This window comes from Wyeomyia smithii, chromosome 3 (genome assembly GCF_029784165.1).
Source record: "Wyeomyia smithii strain HCP4-BCI-WySm-NY-G18 chromosome 3, ASM2978416v1, whole genome shotgun sequence".
Taxonomy (NCBI): domain Eukaryota; kingdom Metazoa; phylum Arthropoda; class Insecta; order Diptera; family Culicidae; genus Wyeomyia; species Wyeomyia smithii.
Window position 1 is genome coordinate 193,715,974 of NC_073696.1, and position 27,440 is coordinate 193,743,413.

General features: G+C 35.7%; 1 protein-coding gene across 3 annotated transcripts in view; it reads right to left on the reverse strand.

Annotated features, from left to right (window-relative positions):
• Window positions 1-948: 948 nt before the first annotated feature.
• The window catches only part of LOC129733232 (uncharacterized), a 163,337-nt gene continuing 136,845 nt past the window's right edge, over window positions 949-27,440 (reverse strand). For 2 of the 3 annotated variants that reach the window (XM_055694906.1, XM_055694909.1), the window contains 6 exons: window positions 15,912-16,123; window positions 15,667-15,853; window positions 15,287-15,605; window positions 14,735-15,225; window positions 3,102-3,430; window positions 949-3,038 (listed from right to left, as the gene is read on the reverse strand). In XM_055694906.1, the coding sequence (XP_055550881.1) occupies window positions 2,129-3,038; window positions 3,102-3,430; window positions 14,735-15,225; window positions 15,287-15,605; window positions 15,667-15,853; window positions 15,912-16,123 (2,448 nt within the window). In that variant the 3' untranslated portion in view covers window positions 949-2,128. The remainder of the gene's footprint in view (window positions 3,039-3,101; window positions 3,431-14,734; window positions 15,226-15,286; window positions 15,606-15,666; window positions 15,854-15,911; window positions 16,124-27,440) is intronic. The other variant, XM_055694907.1, reaches the window with a different exon arrangement.

Consider the following 27,440-nt stretch of genomic DNA (forward strand, 5'->3'; position numbering starts at 1 on the left):
AAATAAGAAATGTTGATGAATAATCTTAAGTAGATAGATGATGGTGATGTATAATATGTGATTATATTTATTCATTTTATCAACAAAAATTGGCACTAGTATACATGAAAAACAAAACAAGATGGAAGTACAAAGTTATTTAGTTTAATAAGTTAATGAATTTCTAGATTTTAAACCGTTTTGTCATTGTGGTAATGTTTTTTCTGCATAATACGATAATTGTGCCAACCACCGTCATGTTACTGTCCTTCAATTGGCCAACGACACAAAGCACATAAGCATTTCGGTAACAAACAAGATGATAGAGCGTTTTGCGAATAATGTTTTATTTTCCGTGCAACGATTACACGAGTCATTGTTATCAGTGGGCTGGGCATCATGTCAGCTTACAGCAGCTGTGGTCCAGTACGGATTATTGTCGTGAAAAACTATGAAGTATGGACATAATGGACATAGCTTCATAGTGCGTTTTACAGCAAGAAATTTTATATTTTTTATATTCTTACAGTTGCACGATAATCCGATTAGATCTTTTACGTTAGTATATTCGTCACGATGGTAGGTCATAAATGAATCAGAACCCTTCACTACGTTTAATTCTGAAGACTCGTAATATGTCGTCGGAATAATAATATGTCGTCGGAATAATGAGTCGCTTTTGCCTCACGTACTGGGAAACGACTATATTTCAATTGCAAAAATGCAATTATTATTCTTTTATTGTAATTAAACAACTAACAAACATTGTTAATAAAAATTGTCTGAGCTTTTATTTAAAACTTATTACCGTCAGAGATTTATGGTCATGAGCAAGAACTATGTGAGAAAGACAATACTAAACTTCACTAGGTGGATTGAGATGTTTTTCTCTGGATGCGGAGGAATAACCACAGAGGGCGCGTGGCTACGAGATAAGCTCGTAATCGTAAGCAAAAACACACAGACGAGTTGTTTTAATAACATTTCTGTATTCACTTTATTACATTTTATAACAGTAGTTTGTCGAAGGCTTATATATTAAGGTTTGATTATTGATTGCACATTCGTTGCTTTCGTATTGCAGGAAGTTTATTGCACCTTTTGAATGAGGATCACCTCATTGCAGCTCGTTTGAAATTATAAATTGCAGAGTGGGGCGAAGGTAAACTCAAAGACTAAAGTAATAGTATGTAGCAGATTTTGTTTTTTTGTAATTTACTGTTTTGTGTAGATTTTTTTTTAAATGTTTAGCCTGTATTTAAAAGATGATATGTGTTGTGCTTATGAATTGTATATTGCACTTTATAAAAAATCTATCGTCAGTGTATGTAACAACCTCGTATTTCAATTAGCAGATGCCAAAATGCTAATTGATGAGCTAAGTTACATTTTAACATTTCCTTGATTTGAGTATTATTTATACAATTAAAATCATAGCGTAAATAAAAACGCGTCATAGTGTGGGCGAATATTTCCACTATCGACTGAAAATGATTTTGTCTATGAAATTGCTATTTATTCCAGATTTGTTTTTCTTGTGTACGTATAACGGAAAGCATGTCTAGGCATTTGAGCCATTTGCATCACCCTAATTCTAACTTTTATTACTAACAGCTAAACAGAAATCTTTTTCCCCAGTTCTAGCGCTCCTCAACAGCATATTTATCATGTAATGGTCATCTCTTAAAAAACTCACTAATTTATTGCACTTGTTAAAATCAGATTGCTGTTGTAGACGGATTCGAAGTCTAAGGTTATGTGGCGTTTCTTGTGCACGCTCCGTTTATGTGTTACAAACATAAATCCACTTAAATGTACAAGCTTCGCTCTACCACCAATTTTCATCTTCATTATTAACATCATAGCAAAAAAAAAATAGAAAAATAAATGCTTCTGTTAATGTGATCGAGAAGAATTTACATCTAACCTAGCAAGTAAGCTTCTTCACTGAGAGTAAACTGCGAGGTTGCGTGTCGATTAAACTTTCCCAAACAATTAGCTGCCCAATTGCATCTAATCCAATCGCACAAACGCCTCCGAATATTGCCGGTTTACTGTCAGGAAAAAGTAAAGTAGCGTGAGCTCGGGCGCAATTTAAAAACAAGTACAACTACTACACTGTTGTTAAAGTATCTGATACATTCTTGTTCTACGGTAGATAACCGAGGGAATCTTCTAAACCTAATGCAGCACCTACAGCAGCGCGCTGTCCCATTGCTTGATAGTAGTTTTCGGATTTCGACGAACGTTTCGAAGGCTTCTTGTCACCGAGTTGCTTTCGCGTGGCCACGTCATTTTGTGACGATTGTACATAATGATACTCGTTGATTGTAGTCGGTTCCGCTAGGGCCTTTTTATTCAGTAGTTTGTGGATGGGTTTGTTACCATGTTTGCTACCTTCTCCATGTCGTCTATGGTTGTTGTTGTTGCTGTTGTGGGTGTGGTGATGATTGTGACCATGGTGGTCTCCCTTGGACGAATGCTTTTTGATAGATGACTCTTGTGATCGGTGCTGGTGCTGGGACTGTGATGGCTGTTGCTGATGTTTCTGTGGTTGTTGTTGCTGTTGAGTTGCTTGTTGTCGTTGATCATTCTTCAGGTCCGTAATGTCTGTCGTCTGGCTTAGCTGAACGTCGGCAAAGACGGCCGCTACCTCTACTGTCTTCTTAACGCTAAGAGCTTCCGATGCATCGATAGGACGTGCATCACCTCCTACTGTGAAGAGTTCGTAGTCTAACGCCAGTTTCTCAGCAGCATTTTTCCCTGTAGACGGTTTACTGGCACACTTTTGTATATCGTCATTTCTCGGAGCACAGTAACACTTTTCATTGCTAACGCAGCTATCCGTGTCGCACCAAGTAGTCGAACCTTCTTCCTGTGTTTCTCCCATAGAGCAGTAACATTTATCGTCGCTCTTACAGCTAGGAAGTGAGTTCCTGTTGCTTGCCTCATTGAGCTTGGCGTTTATGTCGTCTCCTCCTAGGCTGCAATAGCAGCGATCTGCGGATGTACAGGTACAGGCATCCGAGTCGTAGCTGCATTCCGAACAAGACACATATCTGAAAAAGTTTGACCCATAGTTAACAATCATAGTTAGGCATTATTACCCTGCCGGCACTTACCCGCTTGAGCTATTCCGATTGTGGTGCGCCGTTAGCGTGTGTTCATGTCGAGCTTCTGAAACCTCTGAACCACTAGTTCCAATTCTTGATCGATCCTTCTTATCGGCCGTTTTAAGATCCAAGGAGAGTTGCTCAGCTGCGGCCAGCTGTTGCTTGGTGGGTCGCCCATCACCGGGCTGTAGCGATCCGTCATCGTCGATGAAGCTTCCATTGTACTCCCCGCCGGAAGATCCGTTGGTCCGGGCGATCGTTTTCTTGTTCCGAAACTTCCCAAACCGAAAGACCTTCTTCAGTCCCTTGGCACCGAATAACAGTTTGCGCCGTGAGTTCTGTTGATGGACAAGTAGATGTATTCGTGTTGTACAATATAGTATGCTGATTAATTCTCATGCTATGCTACGTTATGTTCTATGTTATACACCAAACCACCATAGCTCAGTGGTCCAAAAAGGCAAAAAGAGGAACCTAATTCCATAGCGTTTTCTACCTTCTTCCTGGCCTAATGGTGTCTTCGGAACAATTGTTTGTATGTATGGGGCCGTTCCTAAACCACGTGGTCATATTTTGATCACTTTTTATACCCTCCGTACTTGAAACTACTCAACTTAAAGTTTAGTTTTCTGGACTTTTGATAGTGGCGTTTTACAAGAGAATGTTGTTCAGAAGAGTTTCTGGAACACAAAAACACAATTTTTTTGCCAAATACCACACATCTCCAGAACTTTTCCCCACAAAGTTATAGCATAGCGTATGTTATGTTATTTACTCGATAACTTCAAGATATAGAGAGGAGTGAGAAGGGGAAGGTGGAATCATGATGTCAATACTTTCCTTGAAGTTTAGTTCAAGTACTACAAACAGTTGTCCTGATCCATCTTTATTAAAGTACGGCATATGTTACAGTACGTTTTCATGGATCAAAAATACTAATTCTTTGTATTAAGAGATAAAGGAATGGTTTATTTGGCAATGTTTTAGAACTTGTAAAAATATGACTCTTTGCTGGATAAACGAAATTCCCGACTTCATTGGATACAGAGTTACAGAGAATTTTACATGAAAAATACTAAAATTTCAGTTTTTTGTACTTAAATTTTGTTAGTTGCATTTTACAAGAAAACGTTATTCTAAAGATGGATTAGGGCATACAAAGCATACGTTTTTGTCGAAGATTTCACATCTCCAGGACTTTTCCTTAAAAAGCTATAGCATATTTAGCTAATTTTTTCGATATTTTCAAGAACGAATAGGGTGAAAAGTAAGTGGATTGGGACAAATGGAACTTATAACAATTTTAGTTCTTGAGCAAAACTTTGTGCAAAAATATTGCAATAACGATTCCGCTTTTTACCCTATACGTTCTTCAATTTATCGGAAAAAAGGCTTAAATATGCTATAACTTTGTAAGGAAAAAATCTGGAGATATGTGGTATCCGACAAGAACATGTGTTTTGAATGCCTCAATGCTTCTTTAAAATATTTTTTTCTTGTGAAATGCAACTAACAACAGGTAAGTACAAAAAACTAAGTTTTAAGTAATCTCGTATAAAATACTCTGTAACTCGGTACCCAATTAAGATAGGAGTTTTATTTATTCATTAAAGTTTCTTATTTTTATTTGTTCTAAAACATTGCCAAATAAAGTATTCCTCTATCTCTTAACACAAAAAAGAAAGTTTATTTCATGTATGTAAACCTACTGTAACATATGTCCACCGTACTCTAATATGGGTGAACAGGGACAAGTGGAACCTGTAAATATTGACATCATAAATCTACCTACTCCTTTTTACCTTATACGTTCTGAAAGTTATCGGAAAAATAAGCTCAAATATGCTATAATCCTGTAAGGAATAGTCCTGGGGATGTGTGATCTTTGGCAAAAATTTATGTTTTGTGTGCCCCAACAACTTCTCCGAACAACGTTTTCTTGTAAAATTCAAGTAACCAAATTTAAGTACCAAAAACTAAATTTTCAGTAACTTCCATATAATATACATTATACCTTTGTACATAATGAATATAGGAGTTTTGTTTGTTCAGCAATGTTTCATATCTTTAAATCGTCCAAAATTTGCTAAATTAACCATTTTTCTATCTCTTAACACAAAAAAGTTATTTTTTTTTCTTTTTTTATATTTTTAATCAATTTGTGATTGGTGAAATGGTGTCTTCAGCAAAATTGTAGACAATGCTGTCAGGAGCAATGAAGACACATTTCTTCTAACTTCTCTTGGTTTAAAAATTTAACGTTTCATATTAGACTAGTCCTGGAAACTGGATTTTATTAAATATTGAAAAAAAAAACTAGCATTCAGAAGGCAACAATGTTCAGCATTTATTCGTACATCATCAAAACACATAACTTTGTAGAAAACACAAAAAAGATAGCTTCTCAAAGACCGAGTTATAGCCTAAAAATGTAAAAACATTATCATTTTTTGTACATGCTTTGATCACAAAATATGCAAAAACTAGCAAACGAAACCTGCATAGGATGAATTATTATCATAATTATTCTAGGAAACTGATTGAAACTTTTGCCCCTTCCAGTATCTACATTGCCTGATGAGCAATTCGAAAAGACATATTTTTTAAAAATTTTCGGCAATAACTCGATCTGTGTAGAAGTTATCTTTTTTGTGTCTCCTTTGAAGTTGTGTGTTCAGATAATATGCAAATATATGCTGAACATTATCGCCTTTTAAATGCTACAGTTTTTCAGATAATCAAAAAAATATAATTTTAAGGACTAGTCTAATATAAAACGATATATCTCCGAAACATAAAGAGTTCGAAGAAAACTGTCCTAAGTAAAGCTTTTCATGATAACATTATTTACAACTTTGCTGAACACACCATTTCTCCAAAGTGCTAAATTGAAAAGTTAGATTTTGTAGCGTCACTGGCAGCGAAGTTCTGGACTAAGATTTATTATCATTCATTGGGGCCTTTTTATACTAAATTTCGCCTGGAGAAAATGTTTCAATAAAACCAGTTTTTGGAGAGTAAATGGAAGAAGTTCACGCTGCTGAGCTCATTTTTTGGTAATAACTCGGTCTGTGTAGAAGCAATATTTTTTGCGTTTTCTACAAAGTTGTGTGTATTTATGGTATACAAATATATCCTGAACATTGTTGCCTTCTAAAAGCTACAATTTTCCACATACTCAAAAAAATCGAATTTCAAGGACTCATCTGATATGAAACGATATATATTTTCTAAACAAAAAAAGTTAGAAGAGAAGTGTCTTCAGCAAAGTTTTTTTGACAACATTATCCGAAGACACCATTTATCTAAAGTGTAAGACTGAAAAGTTAGATATTGTAGCGGCGTTATGTACCTAAAATTTGTTGTCATTCTTTGACATTACAATATTAAATATTTTCTGAAGATAGTATGTCAATAAAACCAGCAATTAGAGAGTAAATGAAAAAAATTACAATTTTCAGTTCTCATTCCACTGTACACTGTACAAAGGTTTCTGAGGTACCATACTTTGAATAAAGCCAGTGCTAAATTATATACACCTATTTAGGAAACTATTCTTGAGTGTTAGACAATTTTTCCATTCATGGAAAATACTTTGATTGTAGAATTAGATGCGGGTACAAAGTTTTATTCAAATAAAAAATGGTCAATATTAGATGATAGGTCATTCGGCGTGGTTTTGCCCATGCGAGAGACATAAAAATTGTTTTGAAATATTGAGATCGTTATATATTCATCTTTAAAAGAATTATTTTTTTAAGCATTTTTTTCAATATTTCTGGTATTTTTGCTGACTTTGTTTTTAATTTCACCTGGACCGTGAATTTTTTTTTTCTGACAAATTTTGATTTCGAATTGCCGCAATGTGAAATATTCAAAGTCATACAAAGTCATACACCAATTTAGATTCTACATTGTATGTTATATGAGTTATGCATTTTTCTGAATAATGTGCGATCAAATCTGCAAAATTTATTTGTGTTTTTGGGGCAACTGATAACCAGGATTTTTTCACTAGTTTATTTTGGTTTAAAGGTCGATTTACTTGCGTTTGTAACGCATTAATGTGCTAGTTTATGTTAAAAAAATTTAAACGAAAAAATAAACGAATATGCAGTAGTTAAGGATGTGTCGCATAATCTAGAGTTTCTCGTAATTTTTCAAAATTTGCCGAGGTTATGCACAATTTTTTCGAAAAAAAAGCAACAAGTTATGATTTTTGAACCCGTTTTTTCATTTGTTATAAATTCTTATCTAGGTCCGGAGGATACTTTAAAGTTTTAGTCTGTAAATAAACTTCAAACAGTCTGAAGCAAGCTTCTGGAAAGTACTGCCTTTGCGCAGTTCCACAAAAAATGTCCCAGTTTTATTATTTGTTTTTGAATTGTCATTTTTGATTTGGCCGAAACTTAGACGTTTCTATGGGCACACGATGCCATTTTGTGCTATTGGTTCAATTTTTTGGAACTCAACTCATTTTTGAGCTGCTGGAATAGCTTCAAAAATGCTATTTTGGGAAGGTGTTGATGATTACAAATATTTTTAGAGCCAAAACGGTTTGTTTGATCGGTGTGACGTCCTCGGCAAAAAAAACTTTTTTTTTGAAAACAAGTTAAAAGAAAAATCAAAAATTTATTATCCAAAAAAGCTCATTTTTCAAAAATCTGATTTCTCTTTATAAAAACTACGAAAGATTACTAAACAATTGACTGTCGTGTCCGATCATGGAGAAATCAAGAAAAAAAAAATATTTTGAAAATTTTTAAGTTTTTTTTCACAGGGCATATTTTTATTTTGGAAGGAAAGGAAATTATTTTCAACAACTTTGTTAAAGACACTATACCATTCAAGCAAACCGTTTTGACTGTGGAAATATTTTTTATTCCTCATAATGCTCCATTGGAAATTAAAAACATTTTCAAAGTCAAAATGGTTTGTTTGACTGGCATAGTGTCTTTAGCAAAGTTGTAGAAAATAACTTTGTCCTTCAAAAAAAAAAAAAAAAATATGCCCTTGAACTTAAACTTAAAAAACTTAAAATTTTTTCAAAAAGTATAATTTTTTTTTATGATCTCTCCATGATCGGACAGCTCATTGTTGAGGTAATCAGTTGAAATTTTTATAAAAAGAAATCAATTTTTCAAGAAAACGAGCTTTTTCAGAGAATAAATTTTTATTTTTTTTAACTTAAAAAAAAATTTTTTTTGTTGTTTATTTTTTTCGGAAAGACAAAGTTATTATTTACAACTTTGCCGAAGACGTCACACCGATCAACTGTTTTGGGTCTGAAAATAATTCTAATTATCAATACCTTCCCAAATTAGCATAAATAGCTTCTCAAAAATGAGTCGTGTCAAAAAAAAAATCAAACCACTAGCTCAAAATGGCATTTTTTGCCCATTAAAACGTCTATGTAAAGTTTCAGCCAAATAAAAAATGACAATTGAAAAAAATAATAAAACTGAGACATTTTTAGTGGAACTGCTCAAAGGCAGTACTTTTCAGAAGCTTGCTTCAGACTGTTTAAAGCTTTTTTACAGACTAAAACTTTGAAGTAACTTCGGACCGAGGAACAAAGAAAAATTGAAAATTTATCATCTAAAAAAGCTCAATCCTTTAAAAATTCATTTCTTAAAAAAACTACAGAAGAACCTAAACAATGAGCTGTCCAATCATGAAGAAATCAAGAAAAAAAATTATAATTTTTTGAAAATTTTCCAAGATTTTTTTCGAAGGGTGTATTTTTGGAAGGAAAGGAATTTATTTTCAACAGCTTTGTTAAAGACACTAAGCCAATCAAACAAACCGTTTTGACTGAGAAAATATTTCAAATTCATTATAGAGTGCTCCATTGGAAATTAATAACATTTTTACAGTCAAAATATTTTTTTTGGCTGGTATAGTGTTTTTGGCAAAGTTGTAGATAATATTTTCCTTCCAAAAAAAAAAAAAAAAAAAATATGCCCTTTGAAAAAAAAAATTGAAAATATTTTCAAAATATCATTCTTTTTTTTTATTTCTCCATGATCGGACAGCTCCAAGTTTAGGTAATCTTTTGTAGTTTTTTTTTTTTGAAAAAGAAATCACTTAAAAAAATGAGCTCTTTCAAAAGATAAATTTTTAATTTTTCTTCAAACTTTATTAAAAAAAAAAATTTTTTTAGGGTGCTTATTTATTTTAGAAAGACAAAATTATTATCTACAACTTTGCCGAAGACGTCACACGATTAAACTAACCGTTTTGGCTTTGGAAATATTTGTAATCATCGAAAATAGCATTTTTATATAGCTTCTCAAAAATGAATCACGTCAAAAAAATTAAACCATTAGCACAAAATGGCATCTTTTGCCCATGGAAACGTCTATTCAAAGTTACAGCCAAATCAAAAATGACAGTTAAAATAATAATAAAACTGGGACATTTTTTGTGGAACTGCTCGACTTTTTAGAAGCTTCAGACTGTTTAAAGTTTTTTTTTACAAACTTAATTTTTGAAGGAACTTCGGATTTAGATTAAAAGAAAAATTGAAAATTTATTATCTAAGAAACCTTGTTTTTTAAAAATCTGATTTTTTCCATAGAAACTACAAAAGATTACCTAAACAATGAACTAAATGTTCAGGTAATCGTTTGTTGTTTTTATAATAAAAATAGATGTTTAAAAAATGAGCTTTTTTAGATAAATAATTTTTGAATTGTCTCTTAACTAAAAAAAAAAAATTCTAGAGTTTTTTTCTAAAGACGAAATTATTATCTACAACTTTGCAGGAGCCGTCATACCGACCAAGCAAACCGTTTTTTTTAAGACGAAATTATTATCTAGAACTTTGCCGAAGACGTCACACTGCTCAAGCAAACCGTTTTGGCTCTAAAAATAGCTTCCCATAAATTAGTTGTGCTCCAAAAATTAAACCAATAGCACAAAACGGTATCATTTGTTTATAGAAACATCTATACAAAGTTTCAGTCAAATAAGAATTGGTGGAATAAATTGGTAGCCCGTTTTTTTTGTGGAATTGTTTCTTTTCATGACAGCAAACTTTAAACAGCACACTATTGAAATGAACAAATTAGGCTGTCATGTACGAACGAACAAAACACATACGCAAGAATGAGCTGTCGTGTGCAACACAACACAATACAGCTCCTTTGCCTGTGTAAGCTTTAGCTGTATGTAAGCTCTCATGTATAGCTTATTTATGAGGCTGTCCGATACCCGTACTATCGAAGCATCGAATACTCCTTCAACCGATACTCCGATACCTGGTATCGAAGTTCATTGAAGTATCGCGATACCAAAGTATCGATACTTTTGTCAGTATCGCCCAACCCTAACACTGTTTACGCGTTTTTTTTGTATGCATTTTTCACCTAGATGAACTCTTAATATCTTGAAACCTCTTTTTTAATATAAATCAAATAAAAAATTTACCTAAAATTTATGAAATTTATGCTCGATCAGTTTCCGAATCATTATTCGGACTACGAAAAGTGAAGCCTCGACGCTTCACTTTATTGATCGATTGAAAAATGAACATGTTGGGTAAGAGCACCGGTTTTGGCCAAACCCCCCAGTTTTGGCCATGATAGAATTAAATTGATAATTGTGAAAAATTATCCTTAATTACTCCTATTCCGAAGTCTTCTATTGAAATTGCTGATATTATTCAACAAAATTATCACAAACTGTAGCACGGGGCGGAACCCACAATCTCTGATGTGTCTGCATGTCTGGACGAGGGGATTAATTTCTAAGTCTAAATCACACCCTCAGCCCGTCTTCATTTTCCGCATCCTCGAGGAAATCACATGCATTGCCTACTTTAAAACTTAAAATGTAAGTCATAGGAAACAAAAAATGTATTCAGTTCATGAAGTAACGTATATCTAGATGGTAAAACGGTACAACATAAATTCGTGTGACTTTAACTATTTTGCGAATTAGCCAATATAGGAACCCCATGTGGTCAATTTAGGAATGCTAAGGCCGAAAACCTAGAGAAGTTTTATGGTTGAAAAAATTAAAAAAAAAAGAGGACTTATTGTTTAAACTCGATGTTGGTGCAGAATATAGGCAAAATCATCCGATTTTCTCGTTGACCTGATTCAGTTACATATTTTTCGAAGAGAGAAGAACAAATATCTGTTATACGTATCATACTATGGCTTAAACCGGTACTTTTATTCTTGCAGTTTATGAAGCTTCCGAAACCGAGTTTTTTTTTATGCCAATGTCTTCTTTCAAATGCACCAAACGACGATATTTGGTGTTATATTATTTTGATCCAAAATAGGTTTTTTGGGATTTAGATAATTTTGATCTGAAAACTCTTCCAGAAAGATAATTTCTGTTCTCTTCGACGCGTTCAGAAGCAAAAAAAACCTTAAAAATTCTGGACATGAATAAGTTCTTCTTAATAAACCTTTTTTCCAAGACTGTCCATTTCGATTAGTTACTAAGAGTTTTAGGAAACTAATTTGTCTACTTAAACAAGGCTTGTCGTTTCTCTTCAGAAAATCACTAGCATGTAGGAGAATATCTTTCACTGCGGTAACAGCTGCTCTCACACTGGTGAGCAAGTCGACGCACGTGCTTGCAGTGAGCAGCGTATCGTGTGTATCTGTGGAGTTTGTAAAAAATACCTTGGTGGAATATGAAATATCTCTCTCTCTCTAGAGAAAATGAATTGAGGTGAGCTTTCTCACATGAAAGGACAATACGCACAACAGAGCTCACTTCAGTGCTTTTACAGTGAGTCTTTTGAGCAAATTTCAAATGAGGGAAGCATCTAGGTTGAAACATTGCGTTTGCTTTGCATCTCGAAACTCTAAAAAAAAAAGGCGTGACTCCGCATCACGTTCTTCTACGATAAAACTCAAGTAGTCTCTGTTGTATTGTCTCAGCAGTACACACTACGGTGTACTTCTGTGAATTCTCCCTAGAATCATTACCCCTCTTGTTTAGCTTGACTGTGGTGTAGGCAGCGAATGAGTTTTTTCTGCAAACGGTAAAAGCACAGCACAAAGCAAAAGAAAAACAGTGCCGCAAAAGATTGCTACACGCAGCGTTCATACTGGAGAAGAAGTGCGCGGCGAATTTTAACTCCGCTCTTTTCACCTATTGAGGAATATTACAAGCCTACCTAAAAACCTTACATCAAAAATAATCTAAGATGACTGTTTGTTTAAAACATATTTTGTTTTTAAAATCTGTGTTTGTTTTCAGTGCAGGATCTAACATCTTTTCTTTGTTTTAATATTCATAACTGAAAAAGCAGAAAATTTTCTAAAAGTCGGCCCTTGAAAATTTTTCACAGTCGCTTGTTTATAAAAGAAATTGGATTCATTAGATAAATTTGTGTAGATAATATACTGGACCGTTGAGGTTCAGCCTGATTTTGATGATATGGTAGATCAGGATAAGTAATGATTTTTCGAGTCGTGGTTCTAAAATTTTAAATATATTTGTAATTGACGTGTTTAATAGAGATTTTCATAGAAGAAACCCTACATTAAATGCAAATTCAAATGTTCTGTCATTCTTCTGGGCCTTTTCGCTTTCTGGAGGGCTGCAAATAACCATAAACCTCTGATTTTATTTCTCGTGTCTAAATGTCGTGCAAATATATGCTAAGCTTGGACAAAAATACAAAAGACAAATTACTTGTGAATAACATCCTCTCACTCTCACATTCTTTCTGAAAAAGAAAAGCCTTGATGCTACATTCCGAATCGGTACTCGACCTTTCGTTTATTATACATAGACTTCGCATCCAACTGTTTTAGTGTACAGGACAATTGCGGGGCTAGCGCTACGATCCTACTGACACCAACAGTCTCTCCCGAGTCGGGACTTGCCCCGACGACGATTGGCTTGTTAGGCCAGTATCGTATCTCAAGACCTGCTGGAGGGTCGCATTCACATTCACACAAGCTTTGTATTTCCTGGACAACATTGTAAAACCTCTGTGTGATACAAAGAACATTTCATGTGAAGTTTTATTTCGTAAAGAGTCACCGCATTGAAATGGAAAACCAAGTTGGTGTTTAATTCGTGAACATAAAAAATACATTTTTTTTGTAAGATTTGGACCACGGCTGTTGTTTTGATCTTTTGTGGTAAAAAAATACAATTTATTAACAATCAAATTATGTAGAACACATTGTAATACAAAAGCTGTTAGTTGAGAGTAACTTTTGTATAAAACCTTGGACTTTCGCACTAACCCAGACGAAGAATACAGCAATTCATTTCTAGTACTCAATTTGGAGACCAGCCAAAATCGGTTTTCAAAGGATATACTGAGCGTTTCCAACCTTCCGTTCAGCTTCGTAGGACATTATCACACCTAGTTTTTATTACTTTATTCTACTTGCTCAGTATGTTATAGTCGAGGTTCAGAACATTTATTCAAACATTTTGAAGACAAGATCTAGAGTATTTTATTTGCACATCCAGCTAAACATATTAATGTTTGTTGGTTTGTGATCATTTAACCCTCTCCCGCTCACGAGGTTTTTCATGATTTAAAAATACTTAACGGGTTAATTTGGGCAAAATACTTTGTAGACTTATTTAAATTACTGGGAAATGTTATATTTTGAAGTAAAAAGTGAAATTTGAAATGGTGCTCCAGAGCACCTATGAGCATACAAGGGACTTATTTTTAACACACGAGAAATTTTTGTTTTGCAAAATTTAACTATTTAAAGCAGTTATTTGAAAATAATAAAAATAAAAGAGAAACAATGTAGTTTTCGAAAAAAAAAGACTACGTTTACGACCATTTGATTGATTCTTTATGATGGAATATGAAAAAAAAATCTTGCTTTCATTATGCAAAGACGAACATTACACTTCGAACACCTGAAGTGCGTGAAGTGATCACGATGATTGCGTTAGAAACATCTCTGCGCATCTCCAAATGCTGGCCAATATGATATTCCATCGTAACGAATATTTATAGCCAGCATACGTTGTAATTTTCTGTCTTCTGTATGCCCAATGGTGCTCTGAGGCACCATATACAAATTTATGGAACAAGCGAATAAAAATGAAAAGGATGGATGGATTGTTACACTCAATAAACAATAGATCTACGTAAAATTTATTTTTATTATGAAATCGATTGATTAACGTTATATAAAAACGGTTGTCAAAAACACACATTATTTTTTTATCGAAAAATCCAGACTTTCTTCTACAATTTTCTTGACAACAAATCAAACATTGAACCAAGCTGTCATTCGATATGCCAAGTTAAGAGTGTATTATGAATGCAACATTTTGTAGAAAAAAGTAGTCAAAACTAAGTATTTTCTGCCAAGATATGGTCAATACAATTCATAGTGCTCTAGAGTCACCATGAGCGGGAAAGGGTTAACAAACTGTAAAATTAAGTTGGTTTCATCGCAAACGTCATCAATAAATAGGTAAAGAAATTCAAATTCACAGCTCGCGGTCTCGGTAATTGCCGGTTTGATCAGGATGGGTGAATCCGTGCGATCATATGATGTAAGCTACAGGTCTAAAACCAGCCCCGACGAAAAACCTTACTACTATTTCTAATAACTTTATTTTAAACAGTGTTAGTAATACACTAGACTAGATTCGATTAGACACCGCCATCCACCCATCTTTACCTGTGCGTTACTGTTCTTTCGCTTCAACTTTTTCTTCTTCTGGCGTCTCATGATGCTCTTGGAGCGCTGGTACAGTTCGTCCTTGGTCAGTGTGACGGCTAGCTTGAGCAAAAATTCCTTGTAGATCGGCTTGAGGTCGTTGAACGACATTCCGTCCGAGTTGATTATGGCATTGAGGATATCGTCCAGCGAGTGCAGGTTCTCCTGCAGTCTAAACTCGTTGAACAGTTCGCTGAATCCCAGCGGCGATCCCCCACCACCGCCGACTTTGCCAGTATGCCGTCTTGTCGCGCGCGATTTGTACCGTGTTAGGCCGGCCGTATTCAGGAAGCTACCGGAACGGGGTATGGCAACCCGCGTCAGTATGTCTCCGCCGGAGCACTCGGAAAGGGCCGGATAATTACCTTCACCGCCACCTTTCGATAGAGTTGGATTGTCATCGTTCGAATGACTGCGGTCAGTGTAGATTTCATCTAGCGATGGGCGAGTTACTATGGAAGATGAATTTTTTTTAATCATATTATCAGAATAGCGTGAAAATGATTTACTCACATGCTCTAGGTGGATTCGCTGGAAGAGGTGGCGGCCGTTTTCCCTTAGGGGATCGTTTTTTACGTTCTTCGGTCGAAGTTTCCTCGTTGGCACCGGTCATTGTGTCACTTTCGCCACTTAGCGAGCTGGTAGCAGTGCGCTTCGTCTTCCTCGGTGGTCTCGGTGGCGGAGGAAGCATACTTCGCTGACTGGCACTGGATCGTCGCGTCGAAGCTTTAGTAGATCCCGGAGGAAGATACAAATTGGTGGTTGTCACACTACTGGCAATACTCATACAGCTAACTCCATTGCGATTCTTGGGTCGCCGAGAGCGTGGATTCTGAAATTGATAAAAATGTATCTTTCACGTCACAAAGTAGAATGAGAAAATAAAAAATTACCTCCCCAGTGCTCATGTGAGCCATCAGGCTCTGATAGAGAGTTGCTGCAATGACGATCGCATCTTCGGGAGTTTGACAAACGAACCCGTGGCACTCGAGCTGTCGTGGCATCGCGCTTGAGCGCATAACGATCGCAAACAGTGGCGAATGAAGCCCGGATGACAGTCTTCGCTTATCCGCGGCGCTACTTTGAGGCGAATCTTGGTTAGCCACGAAGGGCATGGATTTGTTACGGGAACACTTACCTTATTGGCCGGAACAGCGCCCGCTTGTCAATGTTTTCCGGATCTGTAATCAACGGTAGGAAGGCGGCTCCACCTTCAGAGGAAGAAACGACAAACTTTACAGCAGACCAAACGGCGATATTCTGGAAGGGCGTTATCATTGGTTCTCGTCCATTGGCCGCTTTCACGCGCATTCCTATAGTGCTGATATCCAATGTGCCGGCATTTTGGTTCTGCAATTGAACGAGTTAAAAGAATATTTAGTCACTTTTGGAATTACATAGTGTTGTAATGGATTAAATTACATGTGATCAAGTTTCGAATGCATTGCCAGTGGCAATTTGCTGTTTAAGGTATTAAGGTAACAGTTACTTGATCCAACATACAATTTAATTTCGCAAAAAAAAGCAGGAGCTTTTGTCTGGCTTTTTTTTTGATACTCGCGAGACGTTTCCCATCTCTCCACCTTTGTTCGGTGGTGTTTCGGCGTTAGACTGATTCGCCATATTTCAATCGACCTTTAATGGTACGAGCAATTGAAGGAAAAACCAGAGAGATAACGGAACGGCTGACGAGAGCGACCAGTTCTGTTGGATTGTTCCGCTTCTTGAACCCGCTTCGAGGTACGGTGTCGGCCTGCGTAGATGAATTGAACTCTCTCTTCTCCTGCTGATAATAATAATTGGCCTCTCCAACAGGTGCTGGGCTGTCCGCGGAGAAAAGCAATTCGCTTCCCGCTTCAGAGGCGTTGAAGTTGACCTAAAAATATTTCGTTGTGTTCGGATCTCGTGAAGGTCATTCAAGTATGCCACATCACTGTCATCATCGGTTGCAATTGGGAGGCTCCTTGTGACTTTTCAATTTCGAACGGTTACTTTTCAGTTATGGTGGCAAGCAATTGCGATGTTGGGAAACAGTTGCGAGATGGACTTTTGTTCGAGATTGCGTCAAGCCAAAGCCATTTGCTAAATTTTTCGCACCATAGCAAATAGACTAAATGATGAAGAGCCACATGATCGAACGGGCATTAGATTGTGTAGCGATAATTCTGCAATTAGTATTGGGTTGTATAACTGTAACTTTTCGGATTTGCAAAGCGATGCTGATGAGTTCATCTGAGTTGGGCAGATTGCTTACCCGTAGCTCTTTTTTTTGTTTGATTTATCGATTCGATCAGCTCAGACGTTTAAAACTGATGCTGTATGTGGCTTCAAATTGCGGTCAGCCTTAACTTGGTTGGGATTGCCGAGTGTTCACGGTAGCAGTGTAAACTTTCAATTGTTTTTTTTTCTTCTGTGTGCAGAATAACGGCACTGTATAACAGCTTAGGTACAATCAGTGTTTTTGAGATGATTGGGAATGGAGTGGGGCGAATAAGGTTGTGCAGTTCAGGTGTCAAGAGTAGAAGTTACACTTCAAAACATTTCCACAACGAATAGCATTTACAACATTACATATTTTTTGTCTACAGCACAAGGTTGCGTTTTTCATTAATTGTATTTTTCCTCGAAAGTGAAATTATATATATTTATAACTAGCTGACTCGGCAAATTTCGTCTCGCCCATTTTTGTGTTCAATTTATTAATTTTAAACAATTCAAATTCTTTGATTCGTTGCGATTTGTTTATAGTCTGCAAATGCACGCCGAATCGGCCATTGGATATGATCAAAGTCAAAAGGCAAATCGTTTGAAATGATTGGTTCTATCGGAATGACAACATCCTCGATTATTGGCTTCTGTACATCACCTCTATCCTGAAAATATCCATATTGAGTGGTATTGATCGTTTTCAGCTGTTTTTCTGGCATCAATCTGATTTCGGAAATACCCATATTGGGTGGTATTCAGTAATTTTGTTGTTTTTCAGAAACTGAAAGTGGTCATCTTTGAATTCAGAATAGTGTCCAGGGTCAATGCTTGGCTTATATGCATTACGGAAATATCCATATTAAGTAATACTCGGTCTTTTTCGGTGGTTTTTTCTGAACCGGTCGCCATCTTGGATATCGAAATGGCATTTGGAGATAATTTCTGGCTCCTGAGCGTCATTCTGGTTTGAGAAACACCTATGTTGGGTGTCATTCAGTCATTTTCGGCTGTTTTCCAGAAACCAAAAGTCGCCACAATTCATAATTCAATTCATAATGGTGGCTGTGGTGAATTTTTAGCTTTTGATTTTGGAGAAACTCAAAGTGGGTGGTATTTGGTCTTTTTCGGCTGTTTCCCAAAAACCGGAAATTGTCATCTTACAATTCAAAATGTTGTCTGAGGTCGTCTTGTGGCTTCAGTGCACCATTACGATTCCGGAAATACCCATATTATAATTCAGAAGTTTCCATCCTAAATATACAAATGGCGTCTGGAGTCGAGTTTTGGCTCCTGTGCATCGACCCGATCATTGCAGGCTGTTTTCCGGAAAACCTGGTTGAAATAACTGTTCAATTTGTATGGGAGACCTGCCTCCCTTTCCAGAGTACGGAGGAGTATCGAACCATCAAAAAAAAATTATGTTCGATTAGAGCCCTCCCATCTAGAAGGTGGAGGGATGTTGCCCCACCATTGAAATATTTTTTGCTCCCAAAAACCTCCACATGCTAAATTTGGTTCAATTTACACGATTAGTTCTGGAGTTGTGGAAAAAACTGAGTTCCTTTTGTAGGAAACCACACCCTTTCAGAAGAAGGAGGGGTTTTAAACCATTATGGGCATTCTGGTTATCCCTTAATATATTCACCTGCCGAATTCAATTCTATTTACTTGGTTAGTTCTTGCGACGTGCAGAACTTTGTGTTTCATTTGTATGGAACTCCTCCCTTTCAAAAGAGGGAGGGGTGTCAAATCAATATGGACATATTTGTTACCCCTAAAGACATCCATATGCCAAATTTGGTTCCATTGCTTGGTCAGTTTTCGAGATGTTCAATTTGTGTTTCATTTGTATAAAACCCCTCCTTCCAGTAAAGAAAGGGGTCTCGAACTATCTTAGTCACCTTTCTCGGTCCCCAAAACCTCTATATACATAATTTCACGCCGATCGGTTCTGTGGTTTCCAAGCCTATATGGATCAGACAGACACAGAGCTGCATTTTTATATGTTTAGATAGTTCAACCGATTACCGTGGTGGTAGCCACCAGTCGAGCGTACTTCTATTTGTATTTAATTTTCGGTGGTAGCTTTTTAAAGATGATTTCAAAATAACTGTCGAGAGTCAACTGTTTTAAATTGCTGTCATATTACCTATTGTTGTTCATTGCGCCTTCTGCGATCTCATTTCATCCTTGTATGGAAATTCTATTTTCGTGAATTTTACCATTTTCCTTTGAATTTTCCTAGCTTTCTCGCCGTAACAATTTCCTTGGACAATGCGAACACAACAAAACAAAGCCAGCTCAAATCAGACGCTCCGTTGTGAAGTTATGGACGGTCGCACATATGTAATTTTTTAAGAGGTGTGATTTAAAATAATCTTGGTTTTTGACTAGTTTTCCGAAAGGGTGGATGCAACGACCACAGTAGTAAAGAGTCCCTTTCCTTAGTACAATGCAGAAGAGGGTTACCCAAAAAATCGATGTATCAAAAGTCAAGGTGCTCAACCCTTAATTGAAAAAAAAGGGTATTTATAGTATTTCTGTTGAACATTTCAACTTTCTTAAAAATTGTTTTTAGGTTGCCCAAACGTGATGAAAAATGATTTTTTCTAGCTACAAAACCTTTCTTTTGCAATTTTTGCATTTCTGTTCGATTCCTACATTTTTCCAAAGATTTTTTAATTTATATAGGGTTAATTTTGAATATTTTACATGCTTTGTTCAGAATCACATTCAGTTATTTGATTCACAGAGCCCATTAAATATTGTAAAAAGGAATTTTTTGCCATAATTCAATTAAACCTTTGAAATACATACAAAAACAAAATTAATAACTTTAATTTTTTACTGAAAAGAGGGACTCATGACGAAAATGTACATACAAAAATTCTTGATATCTTATCGGGGTGCTGAGATATTGTCATTTTTATATGTGATGGGAAACTGAGCATTTTTATTTATTTATTTTTTTTTATAGGGGGGGATTGTTTGTAATGATTTATTTATGTACTAATATCTATTCAGAATTAATATTGTGTGTTCTGCCACAAATGGTGACATTTCAACACTATTATATATATATTTGTACGCTTTTTTATATTATTGAATGTTATTAGCCTTCGCATTAAACCTACTTGTCAAGGAAAAAAAAAAGGAATAAAACAAAACTTAAAATAAACTTAAAACTATCTTACTGACTATAAAGTGAGCTAATCGTTGCAATTGAGGATTGCAAAGATTTTTGTCGGAATTTGTTGATAATTTGGCTTGACATATTTTCTAATGTTTCTACATTAGTGAGCCTATGTAGCTCGTTCGTGCTAAACCAGGGAGGACGCTTCAAAATCATTTTCAAAAGTTTATTCTGAATCCTTTGAAGTGTCTTCTTCCTGCTTGTACAACAACTTGTCCAGATGGGAACTGCATATAACATTGCTGGCCTAAAAATTTGTTTGTAAATTAACAGTTTATTCTTGAGGCAAAGTCTAGAATTCCTGTTGATAAGAGGATATAAACATTTGATATACTTATTGCACTTTGACTGGATATTTTCAATGTGCTCCTTGAAAGTAACATTCTTATCATAAATTAGCCCTAAGTATTTAACTTGATCAGACCAATTTAAGACCACACCGTTCATCTTAATAACGTGGTTATGGGTGGGTTTGAGAAATGAAACTCTTGGCTTATGAGGAAAAATAATTAACTGTGTTTTAGAAGCTTTAGGGGAAATCTTCCATTTCTGCAAGTATGAAGAAAATATATCTAAACTTTCTGTAGCCGACTGAATATAACACGAAGGCTTTTTCCTTTTGCGGAAATGCTTGTATCGTCACAAAACAGAGATTTATCACAACCTGGTGGTAAATCAGGAAGATCAGAAGTAACAATGTTATATAAGATTGGACCCAAAATACTCCCCTGAGGCACACCAGCTCTAACAGGCAATCTATTAGATTTACCATTTAGATAGTTAACCTGAAGAGTGCGGTCAGTTAAATAACTTTGTATCATTTTTGTAAGGTAAAGCGGAAAACTGAAATTTGACATTTTAGCTATTAAACCTTTATGCCAAACACTGTCGAATGCCTTTTCTATATCTAGTAGAGCTGCTCCAGTCGAGTAGCCTTCAGATTTATTAGTTCGAATCATATTTGTTACTCTAAGTAACTGATGAGTAGTGGAAAGCCCATGGCGAAAACCAAACTGCTCATTTGCAAAAATTGAGTTCTCATTAATATGTGTTATCATTCTATTAAGAATTATTCTTTCAAAAAGTTTGCTAATAGAGGAAAGTAAACTAATCGGTCGATAACTTGATGCCTCAGCTGGATTCTTTTCGGGTTTTAAAATTGGAGTGACTTTGGCATTTTTCCATTTTGTAAGAAAATGTGCAAAGCATCTGTTAAAAATTTTTACCAAGAAATTTAAAGAGTTTTCGGGAAGTCTTTTGATGAGGATATAGAAAATCCCATCATCTCCTGGTGCTTTCATGTTTTTGAATTTTTTGAGAATGGTTCGCACCTCATTCAAGTTTGTCTCCAATACCTCTTCGGAAAGAAATTCTTGGGTGGTGATCTGAACATACTTTTGGTTTACTTCATTTTCAATAGGACTTACTACGTTCAAATTGGAGTTATGAACACTCTCAAACTGCTGAGCAAGTTTTTGAGATTTTTGTTCATTCATTAGAAAAATGCAATCACCATCTTTGAGGACTGGAATGGGCTTCGAAGGTTTCTTATGAACCTTCGAAAGCCTCCAGAAAGGTTTTGAATAAGGTTTTAGTTGTTCAACTTCTCTCATGAAATTCTCATTTCGCAAGAGAGTGAATCTATGTTTAATTTCCTTTTGTAATTCTTGAAAAATAATTTTCAAAGCAGGATCACGAGATCTTTGGTATTGACGTCTCCGTATGTTCTTCAAACGTATAAGAAGTTGAAGTTCACTGTCAATAGTTGGTGCATTAAATTTCACTCGAGCCTTAGGAACTGATAAATTCCGGGCATTGAGTATTAAGCTGCTAAAATTATCTAATGCTCTGTAAATGTCAGCACTATTTTGTAAAATAATATCATCATTCAAATTTTCTTCGATCGTAGAACGATATCTATCCCAATTAGTCTTGTGATAATTTAACACAGATCTAGCGGGATTTAAAATAGTTTCATGGGAAATAAAAATTGTTATGGGAAGATGATCAGAATCAAAGTCAGCATGAGTTAATAAATCACTGCATGAATGACTTTGATTTGTTAGTACCAAATCAATTGTAGATGGATTCCTAATAGAAGAATAACATGTAGGACCATTTGGAAATAAAACTGAATAAATCCAGCCGAGCAATCATTAAACAATATTTTTCCATTGGAATTGTTTTGAGCATTATTCCAAGATCGATGTTTCGCATTAAAATCACCGATGGTTAAAAATTTAGATTTATTTCTTGTGAGTTTTTGCAAATCTCCCTTGAAATAATTTTTTCGCCCACCAGTGCATTGAAAAGGCAAATACACTGCGGCTATAAATAAAATGCCAATACTTGTTTCAATTTCAATTCCCAAACTCTCGATAACTTTGGTTTCAAGATGGGGTAAAACACAATGTTTTATTCGACGGTGGATAACTATTGCAACTCCACCACCGGAAACATCAATTCTATCAAACCTAGGAACTATACAATTTCGGTTCTTTTTTAGTTTAATATTTGGTTTTAAAAGCGTTTCAGTCACAACTGCAATATGCACATCGTGGACTGTTAAAAAATTGAAAAATTCATCCTCTTTCGCTTTTAAAGAGCGAGCATTCCAATTTAGAAAATTAACAGCATTATTTAAAATCATTGCTGAATTTCAATTTCATAACAATATTAGTTGTAAATTTTATACCTTCTTGAACAGCCTCGTACATCGAGTTACAGTTCAACAAAACGGACATTAGCTGCAGCATGGATTGTTGTAGGTATTCAAGCTTTTCTGGAGTTGGACTACCTAAATCAATACTGGCTGACTTTTCAGCACACGAATGGTTTGTTACTGTTTGAATTTGAAATATTACCTGTAAGGACACTGGCATATGAACAGCCTGGTGTTGCCTGTACAGGATTTTTTGTCTGAAATTTGTTAGTTGAATTTAAATTATTACCTACAGACACACCTGCTAATGAAAGTGCTGGTGATGCCTGAACAGTACTGAAAGTCTTTTGATTACCCACATTGACAACAGGTTGTTTAGAATTCCTACGTTGTCTAGAAGCAATAATTTTTTACCTTACAGGACAATTAAAGAAATTAGATTTGTGATTTCCCCACAATTTACACATTTGAAACTATTAGTGGTCTCTTTCACGGGGCAGATATCTTTCGTGTGACTAGTGTCACCACAAATCATACATTTTGCTGCCATATGGCAGTTTCGAGTTCCATGACCATAGGCTTGACAATTCCGACTTTGAGTAAGATTATAGATTTCTCCATGTCTCTTGAAATTTTCCCACTTTATTCGCACGTAAAATAAAACACGTGCTTTTTCCAAACATTTCAAATTATTTACTTTGGTACGATCAAAATGTACTAAGTAATTTTCCTGGTGTATTCCAGTTTGATTAATTTTGGCATTTGCCTTTCGTTTCATCAAAATTACTTGGTTGGGGGCAAAACCAAGTGATTCTGACAAACAATCTTTAATTTCCTCTATAGTTTGGTCATTTGAAAGACCTTTCAAAACAGCCTTAAACGGTCTCTCGTTTTTGGCATCGAAAGAATAAAATTTATACATCTTTTCAGTCAAATACTGTAAAAGATGTTTATGGCCATCAAGAGATTCGGCCAATATACGAATTTCGCCTTGGCGGCCAATTTGAAAATTAACTTTCACATCCGACAGAAACGATGAAAGCTCTGATCGAAATGCTTTTAAATTTGCTACAAATACCACAATAGGTGGAACTTTAACCTTCTTCATAACGGCTTTATGCTCAGTATGAGAAGTTTGGATTTCTTGATCCCCAACGGAAGAAAGAATATCATACCTGTTAGTCGAAATTTCAGTGTCACTTGGAGGAGATGCCTCACGTTTCCTTGAAGCCGCATCAAAGCGAGCTTTTTTATTTTTTCCAGGCATAACTGGAAAACTTCACTACACTTTCACTTCACTATAGAATTTAAGTAGAAATATCTCAATCCAAATTTACTCACTAAACACTCGTTAACATAAAAAAAAACAAATTCATTACTTTGCGTTCCAACAGGTAGTCTTTTAAAAAGATTGCCTGTTGAAAGCGAAAAGCAAAATTTCAATATCTCTCGGTAGTCTAAGACTTAGCCTCGAGCTGTTGGTAAAATGCGACCGTACTGTAGGACAGTTCAAGTCGATCTGAACTAAGCATTTTTACATATGTCAAATAACTTTTTCATTTTGGAAGATAAAAATACCAATGTACAGAAAACAAATGCATTTTTAGATGGTTCATAACTTAGTAGAAGGTTTAAAAATTCGGAAAAATCTGGGAAAAAGTCAGAACGAAAAAAAGTGATTTTTTGTGTCTTATCATAGAAAACTTTATGTTGCTCGTAATATGTAAGAGATAGGCAAAGTTTCTTGGTTTGAGATAACCTGAAATTTTGGTCGAAGGCACCTTGCGTCGATCTCAATCTGGTTAAAAATATAAATTTTCTATCTCACTCATTGGTGGTTTAATCACTCATCGTTCTACATTAAAAGATGTATTTTTGAATATCCTGCAACTTCTCCGAACATACGTTATGGCTATAATCAACATTTGAATCACAATTTAGGTAATTAATCTCACAAACGGCAAAACAAAACACAGTACGTTGGAGATATTGAGCTTTAGTGGCATTTTTGTACAAATGCTAAGTTTTCCATCATATGTAAAAATGTCAATATCTCAGCTCTTCGATAAGATATCAAGGATCTTTTTCAATGTAAATTTTCGTCATGGATCCCGCTTTCCAGTAAATTTCAGTTCTCGACTGATTTTTTTAGTATGTGTTATAGGGTTTTATCTGAAAATTATGACAAAAATTCACTTTTTTACGATGATTAAACAGTCAAGTGAGTCAAATAACTGAATGCGATGCTGAATCAAACCATGTATAATATTCAAAATTAGCCCTACAAAAATAAAAAAATATATGGAAAAATGTGGAATCGAACAGAATTGCAAAAAGTACAAAAAAGTGGTTTTGTAGCTAAGAAAATCATTTTTCAAAAATCACATACGGGCAAAAACAATTTCTATGAAAGTCGAAATATTCTACAAAAATATTTTAAATAACATTTTCGTTCAATTAAGGGTTGAGCACTTTGACTTTTGCAACATCGATTTTTTTTGGAACAGCCTAATGCAGATATATGCTTTTGGTAATAAACATATCAGCGTTGATGTCATATTGACTTGTTGTACTTTTCGCCGCGTTTCTAAACACTTTCATTCATTTTGATTATTATTACAATTCTAAAACCTTTGTGAACTGTAAATGAAACTTAAACGATTTCAGCTGAAAACTTAGAAACAAAGTAATAAGGTTTGATTCATTTAGAATCCGGAATCACTGTTAATTCTATTGCAGCGGTCACAGAAAGCTTCTTTGAAATTTTTAATAGCAAACTGTTTGGAAAACTTGTTTCATTCAAAATCCGGTGTGGTAAAAGTACTCAAATCGCGGAATCTCTGAAAGTTGGATGGATCGAAGAACGCTCCGTAGTGAAACTTACGATCGGAAGTTGAGGTCCACTAAGAACAATCCCGATGGAAAAAAGTTGGTTTTACCTCAACAAAAGACAAATGACCTCAACAATTGACACACATTGTATTGTATATTGAAGATTGTTGAACTTGGATCAAAGTTTTAATGTCAGGAAATGGGCTAAGGCAAACTCAGGAATCTCGGACTACAACAAAAACACAGGTGAAAGTATTATCTGGAGACAAGAAAAATCTGGTTAGATTTTGAGACGTGCTCAAAAGTTGTTCAAAGAGGTTCTGCATATTGATGGATGATGAAATGTGCATGATGATGGAAAAAATAATGAACTCGAAAATGTGTAGGGGAGAATACCTGCAGAAAAGTCTCCTTCCGCTTACAAATGCTCACGAAGCTCCGGTGAAGTTTCGGTTGAAATTGGCAGATATGCACTACAATCGAGACCAGCTTCAGTGGTACCGTGATAATCATTACATTATTGGAAAAGACCTCAATCCTTTCGATATAACTCTGCCTATTCGGAAAATTTTGATGACCAAAATTCGAAGAAGACTACCAGTGTGACTCGGAACGCTGCAGAAATGAAGAAAGCATAGAAAAAAATGACCTCTGAGGTCGGTAAATTTTATCAAAATTTTAGAAATTCTTGCTTAGTGTTATTTCACATATATATGACGAAGTGGCCGATACGGTTGATGTTGCCACTGTGCAGAAATTGATGAGAGATATTCGACGAAAAGTTCGAGAATTCATCAGAACAACACACAAACAATTTTTCCAGTGTTTTTTTCCTTGAAGTTTAATAAGAACCCTGCAAAAACATATTCCGATTTTGTACGTTATTTCTTCATGGAGTATTATATATGCTATATATGTATATTATATGCTAAGTTCTAAATGAAACAAACCTTATTCAGTGCAATATTCAGCCAATATTCACGGTGAATATTATTCGTACGTCATTTTTCATTATTGTACTAGCGACAAGTGGCCAATTGAATAAAATTGACACCCTAAAATTGAATTCACAACCTAGTACAGTACCCGACAGTCCCGGACCAGCAGCTGGAGACCGCCTACGGGTGGTGATGGTCTGACACTGGGCAGTCAACTCCTCGCAACACCCACTCTCATTACCCAAAATGCACCAACTCGCCCATTGGAGCCTATGCCAGTAAGGTCCCAATCATGGCAACTGGTAGCGTGAGAATGGACTTTAGTCGGACTTCGTTATGGTACCACGTCTCTGGGCTGGCATCCTAGTAAAGTCGTATACCGTTGAAACGACGATGTGGTACCCGTTGCAGGGTCTCCGACCCGTAGAACCTGGCAGGCCTTTCAATACGTTCCTATTCCTGCCTGGTGGGAACCGGAGTAGAATCAGATGGTTGTTCCTGACTTACGTCGGTCGAAGGCGTCATAGTTGCTCATAAGGCGCTATGGTGGCCTACTCTAGCCATGATCACACTGCTTCAGCATAGACCACATAGGCGACTACTCCATCATGGACAAGGATAGTGGCTGAGAAGGGGAGCCGTTTGCTAGTCAAGGCCGTCAGAAAGTGTATGGGCACGCGGCCAAGAGTGGCTGCACTGCCCGAACAACTCGGTGCCATAATATAGTTCCTGGTGAACAGACGGAACATCGTCGGTGACCTGAATCAGAGCCGCAGAACACCATTGATGCGACCCACACCACACACCAGAAAGCACACCAACTCGTTCAAGGTC